This window comes from Panthera tigris, chromosome E3, assembly GCF_018350195.1.
Source record: "Panthera tigris isolate Pti1 chromosome E3, P.tigris_Pti1_mat1.1, whole genome shotgun sequence".
Taxonomy (NCBI): domain Eukaryota; kingdom Metazoa; phylum Chordata; class Mammalia; order Carnivora; family Felidae; genus Panthera; species Panthera tigris.
The window spans coordinates 19,135,733-19,154,085 of NC_056675.1; the positions used below are offsets into that span (position 1 = coordinate 19,135,733).

The window sequence follows — 18,353 nt, forward strand, 5'->3', positions numbered from 1 at the left end:
ATCCCAGGCATAAATCCCACTTGGTCGTGGTGAATAATTTTTTTAAATGTATTGTTGGATCTGGTTGGCTAATATCCTGTTGAGGATTTTTGCTTCCATGTTCATCAGAGAAATTGGTCTATAGTTCTCCTCTGTAGTGGGGTCTCTGTCTGGTTTTAGAATCCAGGTAATGTTGGCTTCATGGGAACAGTTTGGAAGTTTTCCTTCCCTTTCTGTTTGTTGGAACAGTTTCAAGAGAATAGGTGTTAACTCTTCTTTAAATGTTTGGTAGAATTCTCCCGGAAAGCCATCTGGTGCTGGACTCTTGTTTTTTGGGAGATTTTTGATTACTAATTTGATTTCTTTACTGTTATGGATCTGTTCAAACTTTCTATTTCTTCCTGTTTCAGTTTTGATAGTTTATATGTTTCTAGGAATTTTTTCAGTTCTTCCAGATTGCCCATTTTACTGGTGTGCTCATAATATTCTTTTATTCTTGTTCTTATTTCTGCTGTGCTAGTTGTGATCTCTCCTCTCTCCTTCTTGATTTTATTTATTTGGGTCCTTTCCTTTTTCTTTTTGATCAAAGTGGCTGGTGGTTTGTCAATTTTGTTAATTCTTTCAAAGAACCAGCTTCTGGTTTCATTGATCTGTACTGGGGTTTTTTGGTTTCTGTAGCATTGATTTCTGCTCTAATCTTTATGATTTCCTGTCTTCTGCTGGTTTTGGTCAAATGGTTTCTGATAAGACCTCTTGGGGACCCCATGCTCTGCCCATGAGACTCTAGAATTTCACAAGAGCTTAGAGGTCAGCTTGGAAGACAGGTCTTGAAGCTACATTTGCGTGGAACTATATTAATTTTACATCGAGTGTACATTTACTACTGTAACTTGGAGACTGAGGCTGGGGGCACTGAAGAACCATGCCAAGCTATCCTTTGGTGCCAGGGGCTCTGGTCTTTGAGTCCAATCCAGCAGCTAGGAGAATCCCAGATGAGACCACCAGAGGGTGCAAGGGCTTCAGTCTTGGTTGAAGGTGAAGAAAACCAGATGAAGACGGGCGCTTAGGGTCTGGGACGCTTCTTTCAGTGTCTACCAAGGAAGCTCAGGAGTTTACAGACGGCTGGCGTGGGGAATCCAAAAGATAGGGCCGGGGATGGGGCGGGTGGCGCGGGGGGGGGGGGGGGGGAGTGGAGGGGGCGGTGTTCAACTTTCAACATTCCTTCCACACTTCCTGAGCATGTATGAAGCTCCAACCGGACTAATTGCCAAGACTGAGAACTGATCGTTGGGATTTCTAGAGATAAGCTACTTCCAGAACATTTTAAGATTCCATTATCTCGTTTCATCTCGTTTGATAAGCAGTGTGCCCGGTGGGAGCTGCAGATAAGGAAGCCGAGATTCCGAGGGTTGGGCGACTTCAGCGGTTCGCTGCGACTCCCTGGGGGAACGCACCGGGTGCGGCGCGGGCCTGGGGGCCGTCCCCGGTTACCCCGGCGACCGGCCGGCAGTCACGTGACGGGGGAGCAGGCGGAGAAGCTGGAGAGGCGAGCACGGTCTACTGCCGGGCTTCTGTAGTCCGGCGGCGGTCACGTGTCCAGGGCTCGCGGGAGGTGGAGTTGGCCCCCCGGCTCCAGCGTCACATGACCGGCTCCGGGAAAACATGGCGGCGGCCGTGGTGCAGCGGCGGGGCTGAGCGACAGCGATTGCAGTGGGCTCCTAACAGGGGTGAGGGGTGGCTTCAGCCTGGGCGGGGCGGGGGGGGGAGAGGGGCGCGGGGAGGGGTCCGGGCCCTCCTCAGCCTGCTCCCGTCCCCGACGTCACTCGCGTTCCACTCGTCCTCTCCGCGCGCTGCGTCTGCCGGAACGGGGAGGCATGACAGGCAGGGCCTGGCTTCCATCCCAGCCGCGCTTTGTGCTTTCCGGCAAGCGCCTGCTGGTCTCTGGGCGCCCCTCCCTCGCCTGGGTTCCCTCCATCCTCTTTTCTCCAGCCTCCTCCCCTCGCAGGTGGGATCGTCGGTGGGACCGGAGCGCGGGCGGGCGAGGCCCCCCGGGACCATGTCCGGGTCCGACACCGCGCCCTTCCTCAGCCAGGCGGATGACACGGACGACGGGCCGGTGCCCGGCACCCCGGGGTTACCGGGGTCCATGGGGAACTCGAAGTCCGAGGATCCCGAGGTCCCGGACCGAGAGGGGCTGCAGCATATCACCGGCTTGTCTCCGGGCCATTCGGCTCTCATAGTGGCGGTGCTGTGCTACATCAACCTCCTCAACTACATGGACCGCTTCACCGTGGCTGGTACTGACTTCTGGGGGGAAGTCAGACTGGGGGAAGGGAAGGGGGTCCCGAAGGTGGGGCTGCCTCGTCGAGCCCATCTCGAGTCTTCTTCGCAGGCGTCCTTCCAGACATCGAGCAGTTCTTCGACATCGGAGACAGCAGCTCCGGCCTCATCCAGACCGGTGAGTGGAGGCCCCTCCTGGGCACACGGCAGCTTTTCTTCCTTTTCTGCCCCAAATGGGGTTACGTGCCGGCATGCCTGGGACCTTAATAGAGGTAGAGAAGCCAGACTTAGAGGAGATGGTCTTTATTTCTCTGTGGGTTGCCCTGTTCAGTTAGAACACCACATTTTAAAAGGCAGTTTAGTGTAATGGTTAAGACAGACCTGGGTTTAAATCTCAGCTTTCCACTTAGTGTGATGGTAGGCAAGGCCCTCAACCTCTCTAAGCCTTACTTTTCCTTGGTGAGAAGGAAAGAGTAGCAACCCAGAACACCTCAGAGGGCTAATGTGAGAATCAGATGCGATAATTAATGCTGTAAAGTGCGTGGTGCCGTGTCCGGAGGATGGTTGGCACCGAAAGATGGGGATGGAAGGCGGTGTCTGGAATGGGGAGAGTTGAGTTTTACTTGCTCAGAACGTTGTGGGAGAGGCAAAGCCAAGGCCAGATCCTCCTTTCCTTCCTTTTCCCCTTCATTCGTTTCTCAAACATTTCTGAGCACTTACTCTGTGCCAGGCCCTGGAGGGAGAGGCTGATAGCATACACAGAACTTGCCCAAGACCTTTTAGACCCATTGTCTCCTAATCCTTCCATCAGTCAAAGAACGGGTGGTGGTATCATTTTATAGAAGAAGCAGGTAGTAGTTGCTGTGTTTTTATAGGGAAACTGAGGCTTAGAGAATTCGGCCTTGCCCAGAGTCACACAAATGAGAGGAGAGGAGGAGTTTGAAACAAGACCTCGAAGGGTTCTTTGCTCCACTCCAGGCCAGTAAGGACTGAGAAGTATTTAAGGCAAAGTCTAGAGGAATGAGAACAGGATCACAGGCCAAGGTCTGCAAAGCTTTAAATTGTTGAGTTAGAGAAGAAGCAAGTCTTTGTCCGCTCCATTCGCTTTTTCGTTCAACACATGTTAATGAGCACCTTTTTTATGCAACGCCATGTGTTCCACGATGGAAACACAGGAGTGGTCATTATAGGCAAGGTCCTTGTCTTCACGGAGCTGACATTCTACTGGGAATGAGCGGGCCACCGTCCTGAAAAACCTAAGCTGATAACGAGGTCATTTTCTGTAGGCTTATTTTGTAAAAGAAAACAGAGTGACTGTGATCAAGAGAGATTGGATATGTGGGGGTTGGGAAGATGTCTGAGCTGGAGCCTAAAGGTTCTGTGAAGCTCAGGCGAGTGGAGAAACTCTCCCAGTAGAGAGGACAGCGGGTGCCAAAGGTCCTAAGATGGTAATGAGCTTGGCAGTTGGGCCATTGGGATGCAGAGAAGGGAAAGTGGATGAGCATGAGGTTGGAGAGGTAGGGAGGGGTTAGATCAGATCGTGGGCCATGGTGTGGAGAGTGGATTTTGCTCTTGGCTGGATGGGAGTCAGCTGGGCCATCCACTCTACAGTGGAAGGTTTGAAAGATGTCAAAGAGGGGCCTGGACTTCTCTGGCAGGAAGCACCGACAGTTTCAGGGTTGGGAGTCATTCCTGAGCCCCCTTGCTCTCCCTGAGCTGGGGTCGGGGTGGGGAAGGGGTACCGGGGCTGGGCTGTGACTCTCTGCTTCTCCTCAGTGTTCATTTCCAGTTACATGGTGTTGGCACCTGTGTTTGGCTACCTGGGTGACAGGTACAATCGGAAGTATCTCATGTGCGGGGGCATTGCCTTCTGGTCCCTGGTGACACTGGGGTCGTCCTTCATCCCCAGAGAGGTGAGGCCCCATGCTGGCTCCTGTTTCTGCCCCACCCCCACCCCCCACCCATCAGTCTTTGCTGCCATCCTTTGGGGTCGTTGCAGACTGGGCCTGGGGAACTTATGCAGTTTCCTTGGTCCATGGCGTCTTCTCCTCCCTGCTTGCCTGAGTTATTCGGCCCACCCCATCTACTTCCCCTTTCTTCTAGAACATTCTTCTGTCATCCCCTTTCCCCCTAACCATTGACTGCTTACACTCCACACTTAAACACTCCCGCTTCTCTACCATGGGAAAGACCTTACCTGGACTGTCTGTCCTCTGTCTTCCTCTTCTGAGTCAGACTGCCCACGAGGTCCCCTTGACCGAGCTCCATCCTGGGTGAAGGAGCAGACAGGGAGAGGCTCTCACTTTGCTTGCACTTCCTCTCCTCCCACTCACCCCGGAACACTGCCGGCCAACCTACCCCCACCACTCCATTGCCAAAGTGACAGAAACCTTTTGGTTGCTAAATGTAGCTCCTGCTTCCTAATCCTGCTCTTGCTAGATCTCCTGGGAGCCTCTGGCTCTATTGACTCACTTCCTCCTTCCGGAAACTCTCTCCTAACTTCTGTGATGCCACTCTTGTGGTTTTCTTCCCGCCTCCTTGGCTGTTACTTCTTTGCTCCTTTGAAATCCCTTCTGTCTGTTCTTCCTCTCTGCCCCTGGAACTCTGTCCTCGGCCCCGGGTACTGCATACTCTCCTTGGGTGATCATACCCTGTCCTTAGCCTCAGGTGTCTTTGATAGACGGGTAAACTTCCGCCTCAGATCATTATTCACGATTAGAGTGTTTCGGATGGTAGAAATTAAGATTTGTTCCACACCTGCGGGGGCACGAGATATTGAATAAAACTTGTATCGTCCCGTCCTGGTGATAGTTGTGTGAGCAAGTTATTGTTTTCCCCCTTTTCAGATGAGGAAACTGAGGCTCAGAGAGGTTAAGTTGCTTTCCCAAAGTCATAGCTAGTACGTAGTGGAGCCAGGATTCAAGCTCAGGTCTGTCCAGCTCAGGCCTCGCCCGCCATCCCCGCCACCTCTCCCGAGCCAGCTGGTGAAGGCGGGGTGCCACCTCCCCCATGTTTCGTTCCCCAGCAATTCTGGCTCCTCCTCCTGACCCGGGGCCTGGTGGGGGTCGGGGAGGCCAGTTACTCCACTATCGCGCCCACCCTCATCGCCGACCTCTTCGTGGCAGACCAGCGGAGTCGGATGCTTAGTGTGTTCTACTTTGCCATCCCGGTGGGCAGGTGCGTGGGCCTGGGGCCTGGGGGGGAGCACGGGAGGCAGGAGGGCCTGGCGTGGGGCACGGCTGACCGGCTATCCCCTCTCCTCTCCCATCCCCTTTCCCCAGTGGTCTGGGTTACATTGCAGGCTCCAAAGTGAAAGATATGGCCGGGGACTGGCACTGGGCTCTGCGGGTGAGTTTGGACACAGCCTGGGGGAAGGTCAGCGACATTGTCACTGCCTCTCCCTTTCCTACCTTCAGACATCCCCCCCCCCCCCTTTTAAGGCAGCGCTCACTCTGCCAAGCCTGTGGGAAGCCATGTGCAGATAGAACTCTTGGCTGTGGGTGGTAGCAGCTCACTGTAAAACTGTAAGCTCCCGGATGGGACTCTATTGGCTCTCATAGTGGAAAGCCCCAGGGTGAGCGTCAGGTAAAGCTGGATCCAGGCCTCCCACTCCGTCCTAGGAATTCGATCAGCCTTTGTCTCAGTGCTGCTTTTCCTCTGTGTTAATTTCATTCTCAAGCAAGTGAAAGCTCCACGCATTTATCTTCCCATTTAGAAACCTCGCCACCCTGGATCCTTGAGCAATAAGTCCTGGATGGTGTCTGATTAGATGAGCACGGGTCACGTGCCTGCCACTGAAACAATCACCGAGGCCAGGGAGGTTCACACCACTCTTGTCGGCCAAGTCTGGGTTATAAGCCCTGCCCTGTTTGAACCCCATGGACTGAGAGGAGTGGGGGGAGTAGTTTCCCAAAAGGAAATTGGGGTGCTGTTACCGAAGAGGGAGCAGTTAGGCTTGCGGAAGCAGGGGGCCCCTACTGGCAGTTGCTCTGCCCTCCAAACGCACGTTCAGCTTCCTTGAGCACGTGGCTTACTGGGTGTCTGAGGTCTTGGGGCCTGAGTTGCCTTCACACACCCTCACTTTCTCCCATCCCAGGGGTGTGGAGGTGTCCCTGCCTGTCTGTGCCTGTCCTGAAGCCCACTCTTTCCCCAGGTGACACCAGGTCTAGGAGTGGTGGCTGTTCTGCTGCTGTTCCTGGTAGTCCGGGAGCCGCCACGGGGAGCTGTGGAACGCCACTCAGACTCACCACCCCTGAACCCCACCTCGTGGTGGGCAGATCTGAGGGCTCTGGCAAGGAAGTGAGTTTAGTTCCATTCTAACCCAACATCTGAGGCCCCCCAGGGAGGCCTCCGTATCTGTTCTGAGATTTACAGGAGCGTGGTCTTTGTTTGCTGCCAGCTGGCCCTCCCCCAAAGCCAGGTCACCACTGCCCCCTTGTGGCAGATGCTTGAATTACAGGCCCAGATCCTGGGCGCCAAGACAGGTTCCACACCCGTCTCCTAACCTTACTTTAAAAATAAGCTGGGGAGAGAGAGTAGAAGTCCCCTACCCTGGCACCTCAGTGGAGTCTGAGTTCCTTCTTCCCACCTGTCTTCAGTCCTAGTTTCATCCTCTCTTCCCTTGGCTTCACTGCTGTGGCCTTCGTCACGGGCTCCCTGGCTCTTTGGGCTCCTGCATTCTTGCTGCGTTCCCGTGTGGTCTTGGGGGAGACCCCGCCCTGCCTTCCTGGAGACTCCTGCTCTTCCTCTGACAGGTACCCAGATGGGGGCTAGGCTAGGGGTGGCCTGCAGGTGGCAGGGGATGGAGCGGAGAGAGTCATTGATTCAGGGTCAGGCTACTTCTTCTCCCAGTCTCAGTTTTCCTGGCGGAGGAAATCGATGGTAGGATAATGCCTTCCTCTCAGAGCTCCATGAACCATAGAGTACCTGGATAGACCTGGGGTCAGGGTGGCTGGGATGGAGCATCTTCTCCAGGCGGTGGGCGCGAGGCGAGGGGGCTCTGCAGGCAGAGGGACTGGCTCCCATGTCCCTCCCCCTGCCCCCAGCCTCATCTTTGGGCTCATCACCTGCCTGACCGGGGTCCTGGGTGTGGGCCTGGGCGTGGAGATCAGCCGCCGCCTCCGCCGTTCCAACCCCCGGGCTGACCCACTGGTCTGTGCTGCTGGCCTCTTGGGCTCCGCGCCCTTCCTCTTCCTGTCCCTTGCCTGTGCTCGTAGTAGCATCGTGGCCACCTATGTGAGTAGCCAGCAGGTGTCAGAAGGGGTGTTGTGGGTCTGGGGTGGTGGGACGGTGTGCCGGGGCAGGACTGGGGTTCATCAGCATAGTGGTTCAGAGACCACTTGAACCAGAAGGCCTGGTTTTGGACCTCAACTCTGGCTCTTCCCAGCTGTGCGACATTAGGCAAGTGAGTTAACCTCTCTGTGCTCAGTCTTAGCATCTGTAAAATGGGAATAAGAGCTTTGTCTCACGGGGGTGTCACGAGGATTAAGTTGAATGAGTTAATACGCGGGCCTGGTCCAGGGTCGTGTGTTTGCTCTTGTTGCGACGGGACCAACCCCCCCCCCCCATCTCCCCGCTTCCAACCCCCCCCCCCCCCAGATTTTCATCTTTATTGGAGAGACGCTGCTGTCCATGAACTGGGCCGTCGTGGCTGACATTCTGTTGGTGAGTAGGCGGGCCACTGCAGGGTTAGCCCAGAGGCTGTTGGGAGCAAGGAGTGGGGGGTGGAGGCCTCACTTGCCTTAATTGTGGCCTTCACCCCTTCTTCAAAACCCAGCCCCAGACTGAATTCAGAGTCAGCCCCAGATGGGCCTGGAGTCTGGGCATTCACCCCACTCACACCTCAGGGCTGGGGTTCACCTTTGACCTCAGCCTAGACTGAGCCTTGGCCCTGTCCTTGCCCTCTGCCTCCCGCCCCCCTTCTCCCCAGTATGTGGTGATCCCCACGCGACGGTCCACTGCCGAGGCCTTCCAGATCGTGCTGTCCCACCTGCTGGGCGATGCTGGGAGCCCCTACCTCGTTGGCCTGGTGAGCACCGCCCCTCGGCTGGACCCGGGGTGGGGATCGGGGGACCCTGCGTTCCTGGCACTGGCTGACAGCCCTTGGCCTCAGCTTGAGCTGACTTACAAGGTCTGACCTAGTTGGGTGTTCGTGTGCTCTGCGCCCGGCGCCCCTCACCTCGGAGCCTCAGCCAGGCGGGCAGGACTTCATTTTGGAAGATTCCGCAGCGAGGCCACAGGGCTTTCCCTGGTTCTCCAGACCACCCTTCTTTGCCAGCTCCCGACTCCTTTGTTCTTCCGCAGTCTGGGGGCTCCCTGTCCGTGACTCGTTCTCCTGGCTCTCCTTTTCTCGTCTCCCTGCAGATCTCCGACCGCCTCCGCCGGAGCTGGCCCCCCTCCTTCTTGTCCGAGTTCCGAGCCCTGCAGTTCTCCCTCATGCTCTGCGCCTTCGTCGGGGCTCTGGGCGGGGCAGCCTTCCTGGGCACTGCCATCTTCATTGAGGGTGACCGCCGGCAGGCTCAGCTGCACGTGCAGGGTCAGTGGGGGCCTTCCCTTTGTCCATCCCCGACTCCTTGCCCAACTTCATGATACCCCGTGCTCGTCCGTCCGTCCGTCTGCCCGGACCTATGTCCCTGGCTTCTCTCAGCCCACGGTTCTTCCCCCATCCTGCTTTGGGTCCGGCTGTCCAACGAGCTGACGCTCCCCTGTGCCCGCAGCGCTGATGGCTCTGCCGCCCCGTGTCCACTTCCCACCGCCCGTCTGTCCCCTCCCTGGCTTTGTGTCTTTCCATCCATCCAGCCCTGGCTCTGACCCCTCCCTTGGCAGGTCTGCTGCGTGAGGCAGGGCCCACAGATGACCGGATCGTGGTACCCCGGCGAGGCCGCTCCACCCGCGTCCCCGTGTCCAGCGTGCTCATCTGAGGGGCCATCGCTCGCCAGCGCGCATCCCTATCCCAGCTGGCCCTGGGCCCGCCCCAGAAGGTGCCCGGGCCGAACCCTTGGACTGGCCCAGCTTCTAGGAACGGCCTCGGGCCGCGTTCCAGCTCCCATACACTACACAGGCAGCGGTCGGTCGGGGCAGGGGGGCGGTGGGTCCGGGAGGGGCCTTCCTCTCTCCTGGAGCAGCCCCAGGGGCTTGGTGCTATTTGTAACTGAATAAAATTTGTAGTCAGACCCCAAGTGCCTGCTCGAGTCTCTCTGGGCGTTAGTATCTCTGGCTGGCAGACCGCAGGGGATGCCCTCTAGCCCCAGGACTCCCGGGGCTAGAGGGTCACTCCTGTGGGGACCTTAGGCAAATCCCTGCTCTCCGGGGCCTGGCGAACAGCAGTGTGGGGTGAGCGAGCTCAGTATGACCGTGAGTCAGAACCGTGGTTCCCCTAGAGCCCGCCCCTCTTGGCAGGCCGGCCAGGGTGAGGTGGGGTGGGCACTGCCCTGTGCCCCTCAGCTCCCAGGGGCAGGGCCTCCCTCCTGGCTGCCTCCTTGAGCCACGGCTGTGGAGGCCGTGGCTGTGGGCTGGCCTGCCCGCGTCTTGCCCTTCTTCCCCTGGTAGGGCTCGCTCTGCGTCCTGGTGGCCAGCAGACCTGTCTCGAGGGCCTGCGGGTGGCCTCGCGGGCCTCCGCCTCCCCCTCCCCACTGGCTGGGTGGGGGTGGGAAGGGGGCGGGTGCAGCTGGCTGAGCCCGATGATTTCCTGCCCTCGCCCGGGCTCACCACAGCTTCCTGCCACAGGCGGGCAGGCGCTGAGGAGAAGCAGGCGCCTAGCCGAGCGGCAGGTAGGGCTGGGGCGCGCAGGGGCCGCGCCGCCGGGTGACTGGTGCCCCAGACTCCAGCCCGGACCCTGGCCGGACTGCGCAGGGAGCAGGGGTCTTGCACGGTCGGCGGTGACCCGCCCCCCCCTACTCAGCCCAGAAAGGGGGAGGGGCCAGTGAGTCCCCAAGGAGGGCGCACTTGCCCCCCACCCCCACCCCCCGTCGGGCTTCCAGGCTGTGCCCACCCGGCCTCCGCACCCCTGCTGGCCTGGCCCTCACCCCACCGCGGCTCGGCCCTTGAGGGGGTGTGCGGCGGGCAGCCGGGCCTGGTGCAAGCTCTCTCCCGCAGATGGAGGCGGTCGTCCTGATCCCCTACGTGCTGGGCCTCCTGCTGCTGCCGCTGCTGGCTGTGGTGCTGTGCGTGCGGTGCCGAGAGCTGCCAGGTGAGTGGGGGCTCGGCCCTCCTCTACCTCTCACTCCATCCCGACTGTCCCGAACTCTGCTCTCACGCGAGACCTGAGCCCCGTACTCCCAGCCTCTCCCCTCTTCACCCTGCTTCCTGCCTTACTGGCTTCTCTTCCCCAGGCTCCTATGACAATACGGCCTCTGACAGGTGAGTTGCCCGTCGACCCTAGGTGGCTCCCTCAGTGCCCTGTGTGGCCCCGGGGAGGGGAGGGGACTGGGATGGGAGCTGGGGTCTCTCCTGCCCTTACCTATCTGTGTCTCTCCTGCCAGCTTGGCCCCAAGTAGCATCGTGATCAAACGCCCTCGTGAGTACACGGAGGGTCCTCTCCCTCGGGTGTAGGGGAGGGGGTCCCCTGGCGTGTGAGAGAAAGCGTGCCTCTGTTCAGGTTCCCCCCCACGGTGGCTGCCCACATGGCTTTGATCTGAGCTGGGGATAGGAAGGGAGATGGGTGTCCTCAGGCTGGTGCAGGGCCCAGGGGGTTCACAGAATTAGCCTGTCCTTTGAGGCCTCGATGAGTATGGGGGCAAAATGTCTGGAGTCATTCCTTGAGCTTGGTCTCGTGTCCTCAGCCACACTCGCCACCTGGACACCAGCCACCTCCTATCCTCCTGTTACCTCCTACCCACCCTTGAGCCAGCCGGACCTGCTTCCCATCCCGTGAGTAGCGTCCTCCCCTCCAAATCCCCCTTTTTACCCCCTCGCCTCTGAGGATTGGGGATCTCTTTCCCTGTTGCAACCCCTCTTGGTCCAGTGCCCCATCCCAGCATGACTTCTGACCTTTGACTCCCAGGAGGTCCCCACAGCCCCCTGGGGGCTCCCACCGCATGCCATCTTCCCGGCAGGACTCAGATGGTGGTAAGTGTGGAGCAGGGCTCAGGGGGCCGGGGCTGGGCAGAGGATAGACCCCGTGTGAGCTGACTCAGCCTCCCTCTTGCTCTCTCTCTGAAGCCAACAGTGTGGCGAGCTACGAGAACGAGGGTGCGTCTGGGGCCCCAGGTGCCCTGGTTGCAGGGAGGCTGGGGCCTGGGCTGGGCCCTGCTGATCGCTGTGTCGTTACCTCAGAGCCCGCCTGTGAGGACGACGATGAAGACGAGGAGGAGGATTATCCCAACGAGGGCTACTTGTGAGTGGCCAGGTGGGGGGGGTGGGAGCTCCAGCTGGGGGTCCTTACTCAGCTGCCCCTTGACTTGTCCTCAGGGAGGTGCTTCCTGACAGCACGCCAGCGACAGGCACTGCTGTCCCACCGGCTCCCGCGCCCAGCAACCCCGGCCTCCGAGACAGCGCCTTCTCCAGTGAGTTGGCCATTTCTGACACTCTGCGTTGCGGCCCGTCCGCTCTTCCCTCTCCTGTTATTTCTTTGATGCTTGCTGCCCCTCCGCATTCTCTCTCCTCTCTTTCTAGAACACCTGTTCCTCAGGGCGGACTTCCACTCTGATCTGCTGGTTTCCTTACTTTTTCTATCCTCTTTTCTATTTCTTTGTCTTTCCCTTTTATCGTCTGTGAGATTTCTCCAACTTCACTATTCTTTGAGACTCTGTTCTTTTGTCTCTTATCTGAAAGCTCTTTTCTTGGTCTCTGGTGTTCCTTTTTCATAGCCTTCTGTTCTTGTTTCACAGAGACAATACCATCTCGTACATTTTTAAAGATATTGATTATAGATTGTCTTCTTTGAGGGTTTTTTGGGAAGTTTTCTTCTGCTTCCGGCATCATTTTGGTTTCCTTTGAGCTGCTTTTCTCCCTTCGTGTTGGTCTCACGTTGCCTGTTAGAGGCTTCCTTCCATTTTCTGTCGCTCTCCTCACTTTCCGTACCTGTTCCGGGCCATTCCTTCTACACCCTGACTTCGTGAGCGAGCTCGATTCCCAGCTCCCCACCTCCCCTGAGCTCATTTATTCATCCATCCCTCACTTACTCGCCGTGTTTACTGGGTGCCTCTGATAAAACAGCTCACGAGATAGTGTCATGATAAAGGAGCTCAGCTTGTCAGGGACCTCCTACGTGCCTTTCTGAGAGCATTTCGTGTATCAACTCATTAAACCTCAGGATCCCCAGGTGCTCTTGAGCCCATCTCTTCCCTTCCTGCACCTCGGTTGTCCTGACTGTATGACAGGAGGGATCACGGATCTCACAGACACTTGGCGGCCCTGTTCAGATATTCTTGGCTTTAGTTCTCACTGTGCTCCTGGGAGGTGGGTGCCGCCCCTCGCCCTATTCTACAGATGAGAACACCGAGGCCCAGAGAGGCTAGGTGGCTTGTGTGAGGCTACACGACTGTCACTGTGGGAGCTGGGTTTGCACCTGGGCTCTCTGGCTCCAAAGCCTGCCTCGTCCACGGCCTCGTGGAGAAACAAGTCAGCGTGAAGGGACAAGATAGGTGGGAGGCACCCGGGTGGCTCAGTCACCTAGGCGTCCGACTCTTGATCCCGTCTCAGGCCTTGATCTCGGGGTCGTGAGTTCAGGTCCCACGTTGGGCTCCGTAAGATGGCGCCGACGGCTCCAGGTGCCGGAAGACACCAGGATGGGAGTGGGGGTCAGGGCAGGCCTGGCCGACGGGGCCCGTGGGGCGACAGCACCTGACTCGGCACCCCACAAGCGTTGTCTCACACGGGCCACCCAGCGCCATGGCTCCGAGCTGCTCTCTGTCCCTGCCCCCAGCCTGGCCGACATGCTGTCTGTTCTCCCCCACACTTCCACTCCCTCTCATCCGCTCTGGGCACGTTGCCCTACTTCTCTCCGTCACCAGGGCCTCTGCGGGACCCCCTGGGGCTGGCTGCAGGGAGGCCTCTGGGGTCTGTGCTCGGGGCTCTGGGTGACAGTGCCGGGGGCCCTGCTTCTCCTGCAGTGGAGTCGGGGGAGGATTACGTGAACGTCCCCGAGAGCGAGGAGAGTGCAGACGTGTCTCTGGGTGAGTGGCCGGTGCCCCCTAGGGTCCCCCTTCCCTCCCCCACCCTCACTGCTGTGGCCCTCTTTCTGAGTGTCCTGTTCTCTCACCCTCCACGTGGCCGTCCCCCCTTCTGATCTGTCCCCGCAGATGGGAGCCGGGAGTACGTGAATGTGTCCCAGGAGCTGCCACCCGTGGCTAGGACCGAGCCTGGTGTGTGCTGGGATGGGAGGTGGCAGGAGCTTGGGGTGACGTGAAAGGTAATGTGCCCGGGGCAGGAGGGACGGTCTGTGAGCTTAAGACTGATCTCTTTCCCCTTCCAGCCATCCTGAGCTCCCAGAACGACGACGAGGAAGAGGGAGCTCCAGATTATGAGAATCTGCAGGGGCTTAACTGAGGGTCCGGTGAGAGGCCCTGCCCACCCTTCCGCGGCCCCTCAGCCCTATCCTCCGACTCCTTCGGGGACCCCTCGGACCCCCACTGACCTCCTGACATCGCAACCCCTCCCTCTCCCTGTCCTGTTGTTTCAGCGTGAGGCCATGCCTGTCCTCGAACCAGCCTTGCTCGGGAGTGCCGAGCTGGGCAGCTGGCAGTGGCTCTGGGGGGCCCTACTAGGCACCCGACCCTGACTGCAGCCTGAGAACAGCCTGAGAATCTCCCCCCTTAACTTATTGTCACTTTGGGGTCCAGTCTGTGTGCCCCCAACACTCTGCACCTTCTGACACAGCCTGAGAATGAACTACCCTGGCCCCGGCCCTATTCGGTGGTAGAATAAAGGCTGGTGTGGTCTGTAGCACTCTTGCCTTTGGGGGGCCCGTGGGGGGGAGTCCGAGTGAGGGTGGGCTTGCCTGGGCGCCTGTGTGGGAGTTGTCTGTGTGCACGCACGTGTGTGTGTGTGTGTGTGTGTGTGTGTGTGTGTGTGTGTGTGTCTGGGGGTCTCCATCCTCCCTGGGCCGCTGTGCTCCTGAGGGTCCTCACCAGCCTTTGGGAGTGACCAAATGGTGCCTGGGGCACGGCGCTTCGGCGTGAGGCAAGTCCGACCCAGACTGGACCTTCTGGGCTTCGAGGCTTCGATGCATCTCCCCCAACGCGATAGTCCACCGGACCCATGGCAGACGATGGCTGGGATGATGGGAGGGCAGGGCATGGGGAACCTTGGGTGCAGAGTGACCTTCGAGAGCAAGACTGCTTCCTGCCGGCCCTCATTTTCTCCATCTTTAAAGCAAGGGGGTGGACTTAACCCCAAGCAACTGAAAGGTAATGTGCGATGCAGCCTTTTCGGACTCGGGTGTGCAGATGACTCACTGGGAGGTCTTGCTAAAATGCAGATTCCGAATGAGTAGGTCTGGGATGGGGCCCGAGAGTCTGCATTTCAGAGAAACTACCAGATGCTTCTGATAGCGCTCTTCCGAGAACCAGACTTCGAGCACCTTCTGGTGGACGCCCTGGTCATTGTGATTGGCTCTGGTCTGGGCACGTGACGTAATCTGGGCCACCGAGGACCAGCCCTGAGACTTGGGCCGGAAGTGACCGGAAGGAGAAGCTCTTTTTGCTCCATGGCAGTTGGTAAACTGGAAGAATATATTCCTGGCGCTACTTGGTGAGCCTGCCCAAGAACGAAGTCCACGTGGAGGAGAGAATGGCCTCGAGGTGGACAGGGTGTCGGAATCTCTGGGTCCAGTCACATCTGAAGCGAGACACCCCCCTCAGACTTCCCAGTTACATGGGCCAATAAATTACCCGTTGTCTTCACCCGGCTTGACTTGGGATTTCTGTTGCACACGCCAAGGTAGCCCTGAGTGATGCACACAGTTGTTGGCGTCCTTTGTGGGCTCCAAAGGCAATAGTGACAGCTTCCCTTCAAGCATGCGCCGTGTTTCCACGCTTCCCTCGTTCGATCGCTGCCGGTCCCCTGTGGTCAGTTACTGTGGGTATCCCCATTCGCAGGTGAGGAAGCAGGCCCAGAGAGGAGAAGCGATTTGCCCAAAGGCACACAGCCAAAGTGACAAGTCTGGGATTCGATCCGGGGCTGTTGGCCTCTGGAGTCACTGCTGCCAATGTCCTTGCTCTGGGTGTTGTGCAAAGTGTCGGGTGCTCTACCAGGGAAGCTTGTGAGAGGCCCGATTGGAGAAATGGGGGAGGGAGGCTTAGAGAGAGCGTTGGACAGGCTGGATGTCAACAGGGAGAGTTTATCTGGAGGAAATAGACGAGAAGAGGCACCTTTGTGCCTGGGCCAAGGAACAGAAAGTTTATCACAAAGGTATGCTGGTGCAAGCACCCTGGAGAACGATCTAGCAACATCAGTAAGGCTGAAGATGGTGTGTCCCTTTATCTGGCAAACTCTCGGGTATAAACCCAGAGCAGCTGGCACACGGGCTCAGGGGGCGGGCACCTGGGGCTCGGGGCAGCCTTGCAATGGCCAACAGCTGGCAACGGTAGGGGCCGTGACCAGGAGAATGGACAGGGCTTGTAGCCCAGTCACAGCACGGACGCTTCCCAGCAGGTGAAAATGAGTGCATCGGGGCAACACCAGTCAGCACAGATAAATATCACCAAGAGAATATGGAGTGAGAACCAGAAAACAAGTTGTTTTATTTATATATAGAAAGTTGGAAACATGAAAACCGAAATCTATGGTTCAGGGATACACAGCGTGTGCAAAATGGGCAAAGCAACGAGGAACACCAAGTTCAGGAGAGAGGCAACCGTGCGGCCGAGCGCGGGGAAGGGTCGGGAAGGCATTCGGGAAGGCCTCAGTGATAAGTGTCATGTCTTATTCTTAAGCGGAGTTGGGTACACAAGTGTTTGAGACAGGATTCTCTTAAGTGTTTGCATATCTAAGCGATTTCATAATAATAAGAGAGACCGAGGCCCAAGGAGGGAATAAGTGGGGGTGGGAGGATAGGGCAGCTTTAAGAGACAGTAAACGGGCTGAGAATTGCTGGTCGGTCTATGCCAAGGCGGGTGAGTTCCAGGCCTTAGCAGCAGCATGTGCAAAGGCCCTGAGGTGGGGGGCGGTGGGGAGGCTGTTGCATGAGAAGTGGTGGTGGGCTAGCCGAAGAAGCGGCAGGGGCAATGGAGAGGGGTGGTGGAAGGAGATGTTTGGGAGGCCGAAGCAAGGGGCGTGGTGACAGGTTGTGCCGGGAGGCATGGGGACATCCAAGGTGACTCCAGTCCTTGCCTTGGTGGATTGGGGGTAGGGGCATTCCCTGAAGCACTAACTAAGCAGCTTCCCATTTTTGCCTCTTGGACCAGCGAGATTACATGGCTTTGCTTCCACCGGTCGACGAGCCAGCCAGGACAGAGTCAATGCAATGAGATCTATGGGTCTGGGGCTGGGGTATCTTTGCCCACTGGGGTGGCCGGTAGAAAGAATCCCTGTGGATGGAAGCTGGGAGCGGAAATATTTTTTCTTTTTTTTTCTTGTACAAGGCATTGACGGTCACTGCCACGGGAGCTTGGGCTCTTCGTGATGTTCGGTGTTGTTTTCCCCAAAATGCACCATGTGGCCCATGAGTCCTGGGAGCAGCTTCTCAGGAAAGAATTCTGTGGTCGGGAGAGCCTGGGAAAAGTTGTCTCATGCTCCGTTGCAGAGACAAAATGCGCGTTAATAAGTTCATGGCTCAGGAGACATCCTGTGATAAATATCTTTGTTTCTCTTTACCAAACCCGGTGTTTCCTGAACTTATTTGACTTCAGGGGGAAAAAAATTATTATTAGCAATTCGCAGACCACCTTTTAACATCGATAGAGGACATCTTTTGTTTTCACCTTCCCCGCATGCTGCTTTCTTCCAAAGCCACCACCAGATTTGCATTGGAAATGTTTACAGGACTCAGGTGGGGGCCAAGCTTGGATGTGACTGTGACCCAGGATGGGCCGATCATTATAGCCCACCTCCTGGCCTCAGTAACTGGTTGATACTGGAACACGTGACCCAATTCGGGCCAATGAGACACCTTCCCGAGACTTTTGGTTGGAACTCCTGGCAAAGAGAAGCTGTTTATCCATTGAGGGGGCCCGCTGGGGGATGCAGGCTTGCAACGTTTGCAGGCTTCTGCTTGGAGAGAGCATGCGGGTGAATGAAGGCACCGCAGAGGAAAGCAGTGTGGACCAAATAGAAATAGAAAAGTTGAGTTCTTGGGGAGCCTGGGTGGCTCGATGGGTTAAGCATCTGACTTCAGCTCAGGTCATGATCTTACTGCTCGTGAGTTTGAGCCCTGCATTGGGCTCTGTGCTGACAACCCGGAGCCTGGAGCCTCCTTCGGATTCGTTTCTCCCTCTCTCTCTCTGCCCCTCCCCAACTTGCACTCTGTCTCTCTCACTCTCTCTCAAAAATAAATATGCATTTAAAAAAAATAAAAAAATAAAAAGAAAGTTGGATTCTGATAGCCCACCTAAGCACCCAGATCAGTGGTCCTGAAGCCATTGATTGCTTCTTTTTAAAAACAATTTTTTAACGTTTATTTATTTTTGAGAGACAGAGCACAAGCAGGGGAGGGGCCGAGAGGAGAGAAACACAGAATCGGAAGCAGGCTCCAGGCTCTGAGCTGTCAGCACAGTGACGACACGGGGCTCAAACTCCTGAACTGCGAGATTGTGACCTGAGCCAAAGTCGGATGTTTAACCGACTGAGCCACCCAGGCGCCCCATGGATCTCACTTTTCAAAGCCTTCTTATTCCGGGGTCCGTAGCCCCGAAAGGTATCCCCGGAAGAAAAGGGAGGGGATCCCGGTCCCTGGTTGCTGAGAAACTCGGAAACAGGTGTGGCTGGGGTCAGAGGCCTAAATATTATCGCCAACTTCTTTCTCCTCAGCTCTCCTTTCTGTGTGGCCCGTAGCTTTCGTCTCCTTGTGTGGTCATGTGACAGGTCTAGCGGCTCGGGACACAGACACCGTGTGTTTCCACACATGCCTGGGGGAGAGGGGGGGCAGAGGTCCGAGCATCTCCAGCAAAAGCCCTACACTCCCTCTAACTGCCCTGGCTTGGGACACATGACTTCCG

General features: G+C 57.3%; 2 protein-coding genes across 6 annotated transcripts; both read left to right on the forward strand.

Moving 5' to 3' along the window:
- Window positions 1-1,255: 1,255 nt before the first annotated feature.
- On the forward strand, window positions 1,256-9,641 carry SPNS1 (sphingolipid transporter 1 (putative)). 3 transcript variants are annotated; one of them, XM_042971515.1, is made up of 13 exons: window positions 1,256-1,706; window positions 1,985-2,276; window positions 2,372-2,437; window positions 4,036-4,172; window positions 5,285-5,436; window positions 5,541-5,607; window positions 6,413-6,558; window positions 6,858-7,013; window positions 7,305-7,494; window positions 7,858-7,923; window positions 8,189-8,287; window positions 8,623-8,794; window positions 9,085-9,641. In XM_042971515.1, exons 2-13 carry the CDS (start codon window positions 2,036-2,038, stop codon window positions 9,177-9,179), a joined length of 1,587 nt encoding a protein of 528 aa, XP_042827449.1. In that variant the 5' UTR covers window positions 1,256-1,706; window positions 1,985-2,035; the 3' UTR covers window positions 9,180-9,641. The 3 variants fall into 3 exon arrangements, with proteins under 3 accessions (XP_042827449.1, XP_042827450.1, XP_042827451.1); XM_042971516.1 differs by having other exon boundaries at window positions 1,259-1,706; window positions 2,068-2,276; window positions 9,085-9,588; XM_042971517.1 differs by having other exon boundaries at window positions 1,259-1,706; window positions 2,072-2,276; window positions 9,085-9,588.
- Window positions 9,642-9,728: 87 nt separating this feature from the next.
- Window positions 9,729-15,101, forward strand: LAT (linker for activation of T cells). Of its 3 annotated transcripts, XM_042971519.1 has the most exons (13): window positions 9,923-10,028; window positions 10,354-10,447; window positions 10,590-10,617; window positions 10,740-10,774; window positions 11,040-11,127; window positions 11,261-11,325; window positions 11,419-11,448; window positions 11,533-11,593; window positions 11,668-11,762; window positions 13,311-13,373; window positions 13,500-13,562; window positions 13,673-13,753; window positions 13,880-15,101. In XM_042971519.1, the coding sequence occupies exons 1-12, from the start codon at window positions 9,939-9,941 to the stop codon at window positions 13,744-13,746; spliced, it is 786 nt and encodes a 261-aa protein (XP_042827453.1). In that variant the 5' UTR covers window positions 9,923-9,938; the 3' UTR covers window positions 13,747-13,753; window positions 13,880-15,101. The 3 variants fall into 3 exon arrangements, with proteins under 3 accessions (XP_042827454.1, XP_042827453.1, XP_042827452.1); XM_042971520.1 differs by lacking the exon at window positions 9,923-10,028 and adding an exon at window positions 9,729-9,803 and having other exon boundaries at window positions 11,419-11,593; XM_042971518.1 differs by having other exon boundaries at window positions 11,419-11,593.
- The last annotated feature ends 3,252 nt before the right edge of the window (window positions 15,102-18,353 follow it).

Coding starts and splice junctions, on each gene's coding strand:
- SPNS1 (XM_042971515.1), top strand. CDS start 2,036: ATGTCCGGGTCCGACACCGCGCCCTTCCTCAGCCAGGCGGATGACACG. Junction 7,924..8,188: donor TCGTGGCTGACATTCTGTTG/GTGAGTAGGCGG, acceptor CCTTCTCCCCAG/TATGTGGTGATCCCCACGCG. Junction 8,288..8,622: donor GCCCCTACCTCGTTGGCCTG/GTGAGCACCGCC, acceptor GTCTCCCTGCAG/ATCTCCGACCGCCTCCGCCG.
- LAT (XM_042971518.1), top strand. CDS start 9,939: ATGATTTCCTGCCCTCGCCCGGGCTCACCACAGCTTCCTGCCACAGGC. Junction 10,448..10,589: donor GCGGTGCCGAGAGCTGCCAG/GTGAGTGGGGGC, acceptor TCTCTTCCCCAG/GCTCCTATGACAATACGGCC. Junction 10,618..10,739: donor GACAATACGGCCTCTGACAG/GTGAGTTGCCCG, acceptor CTCTCCTGCCAG/CTTGGCCCCAAGTAGCATCG.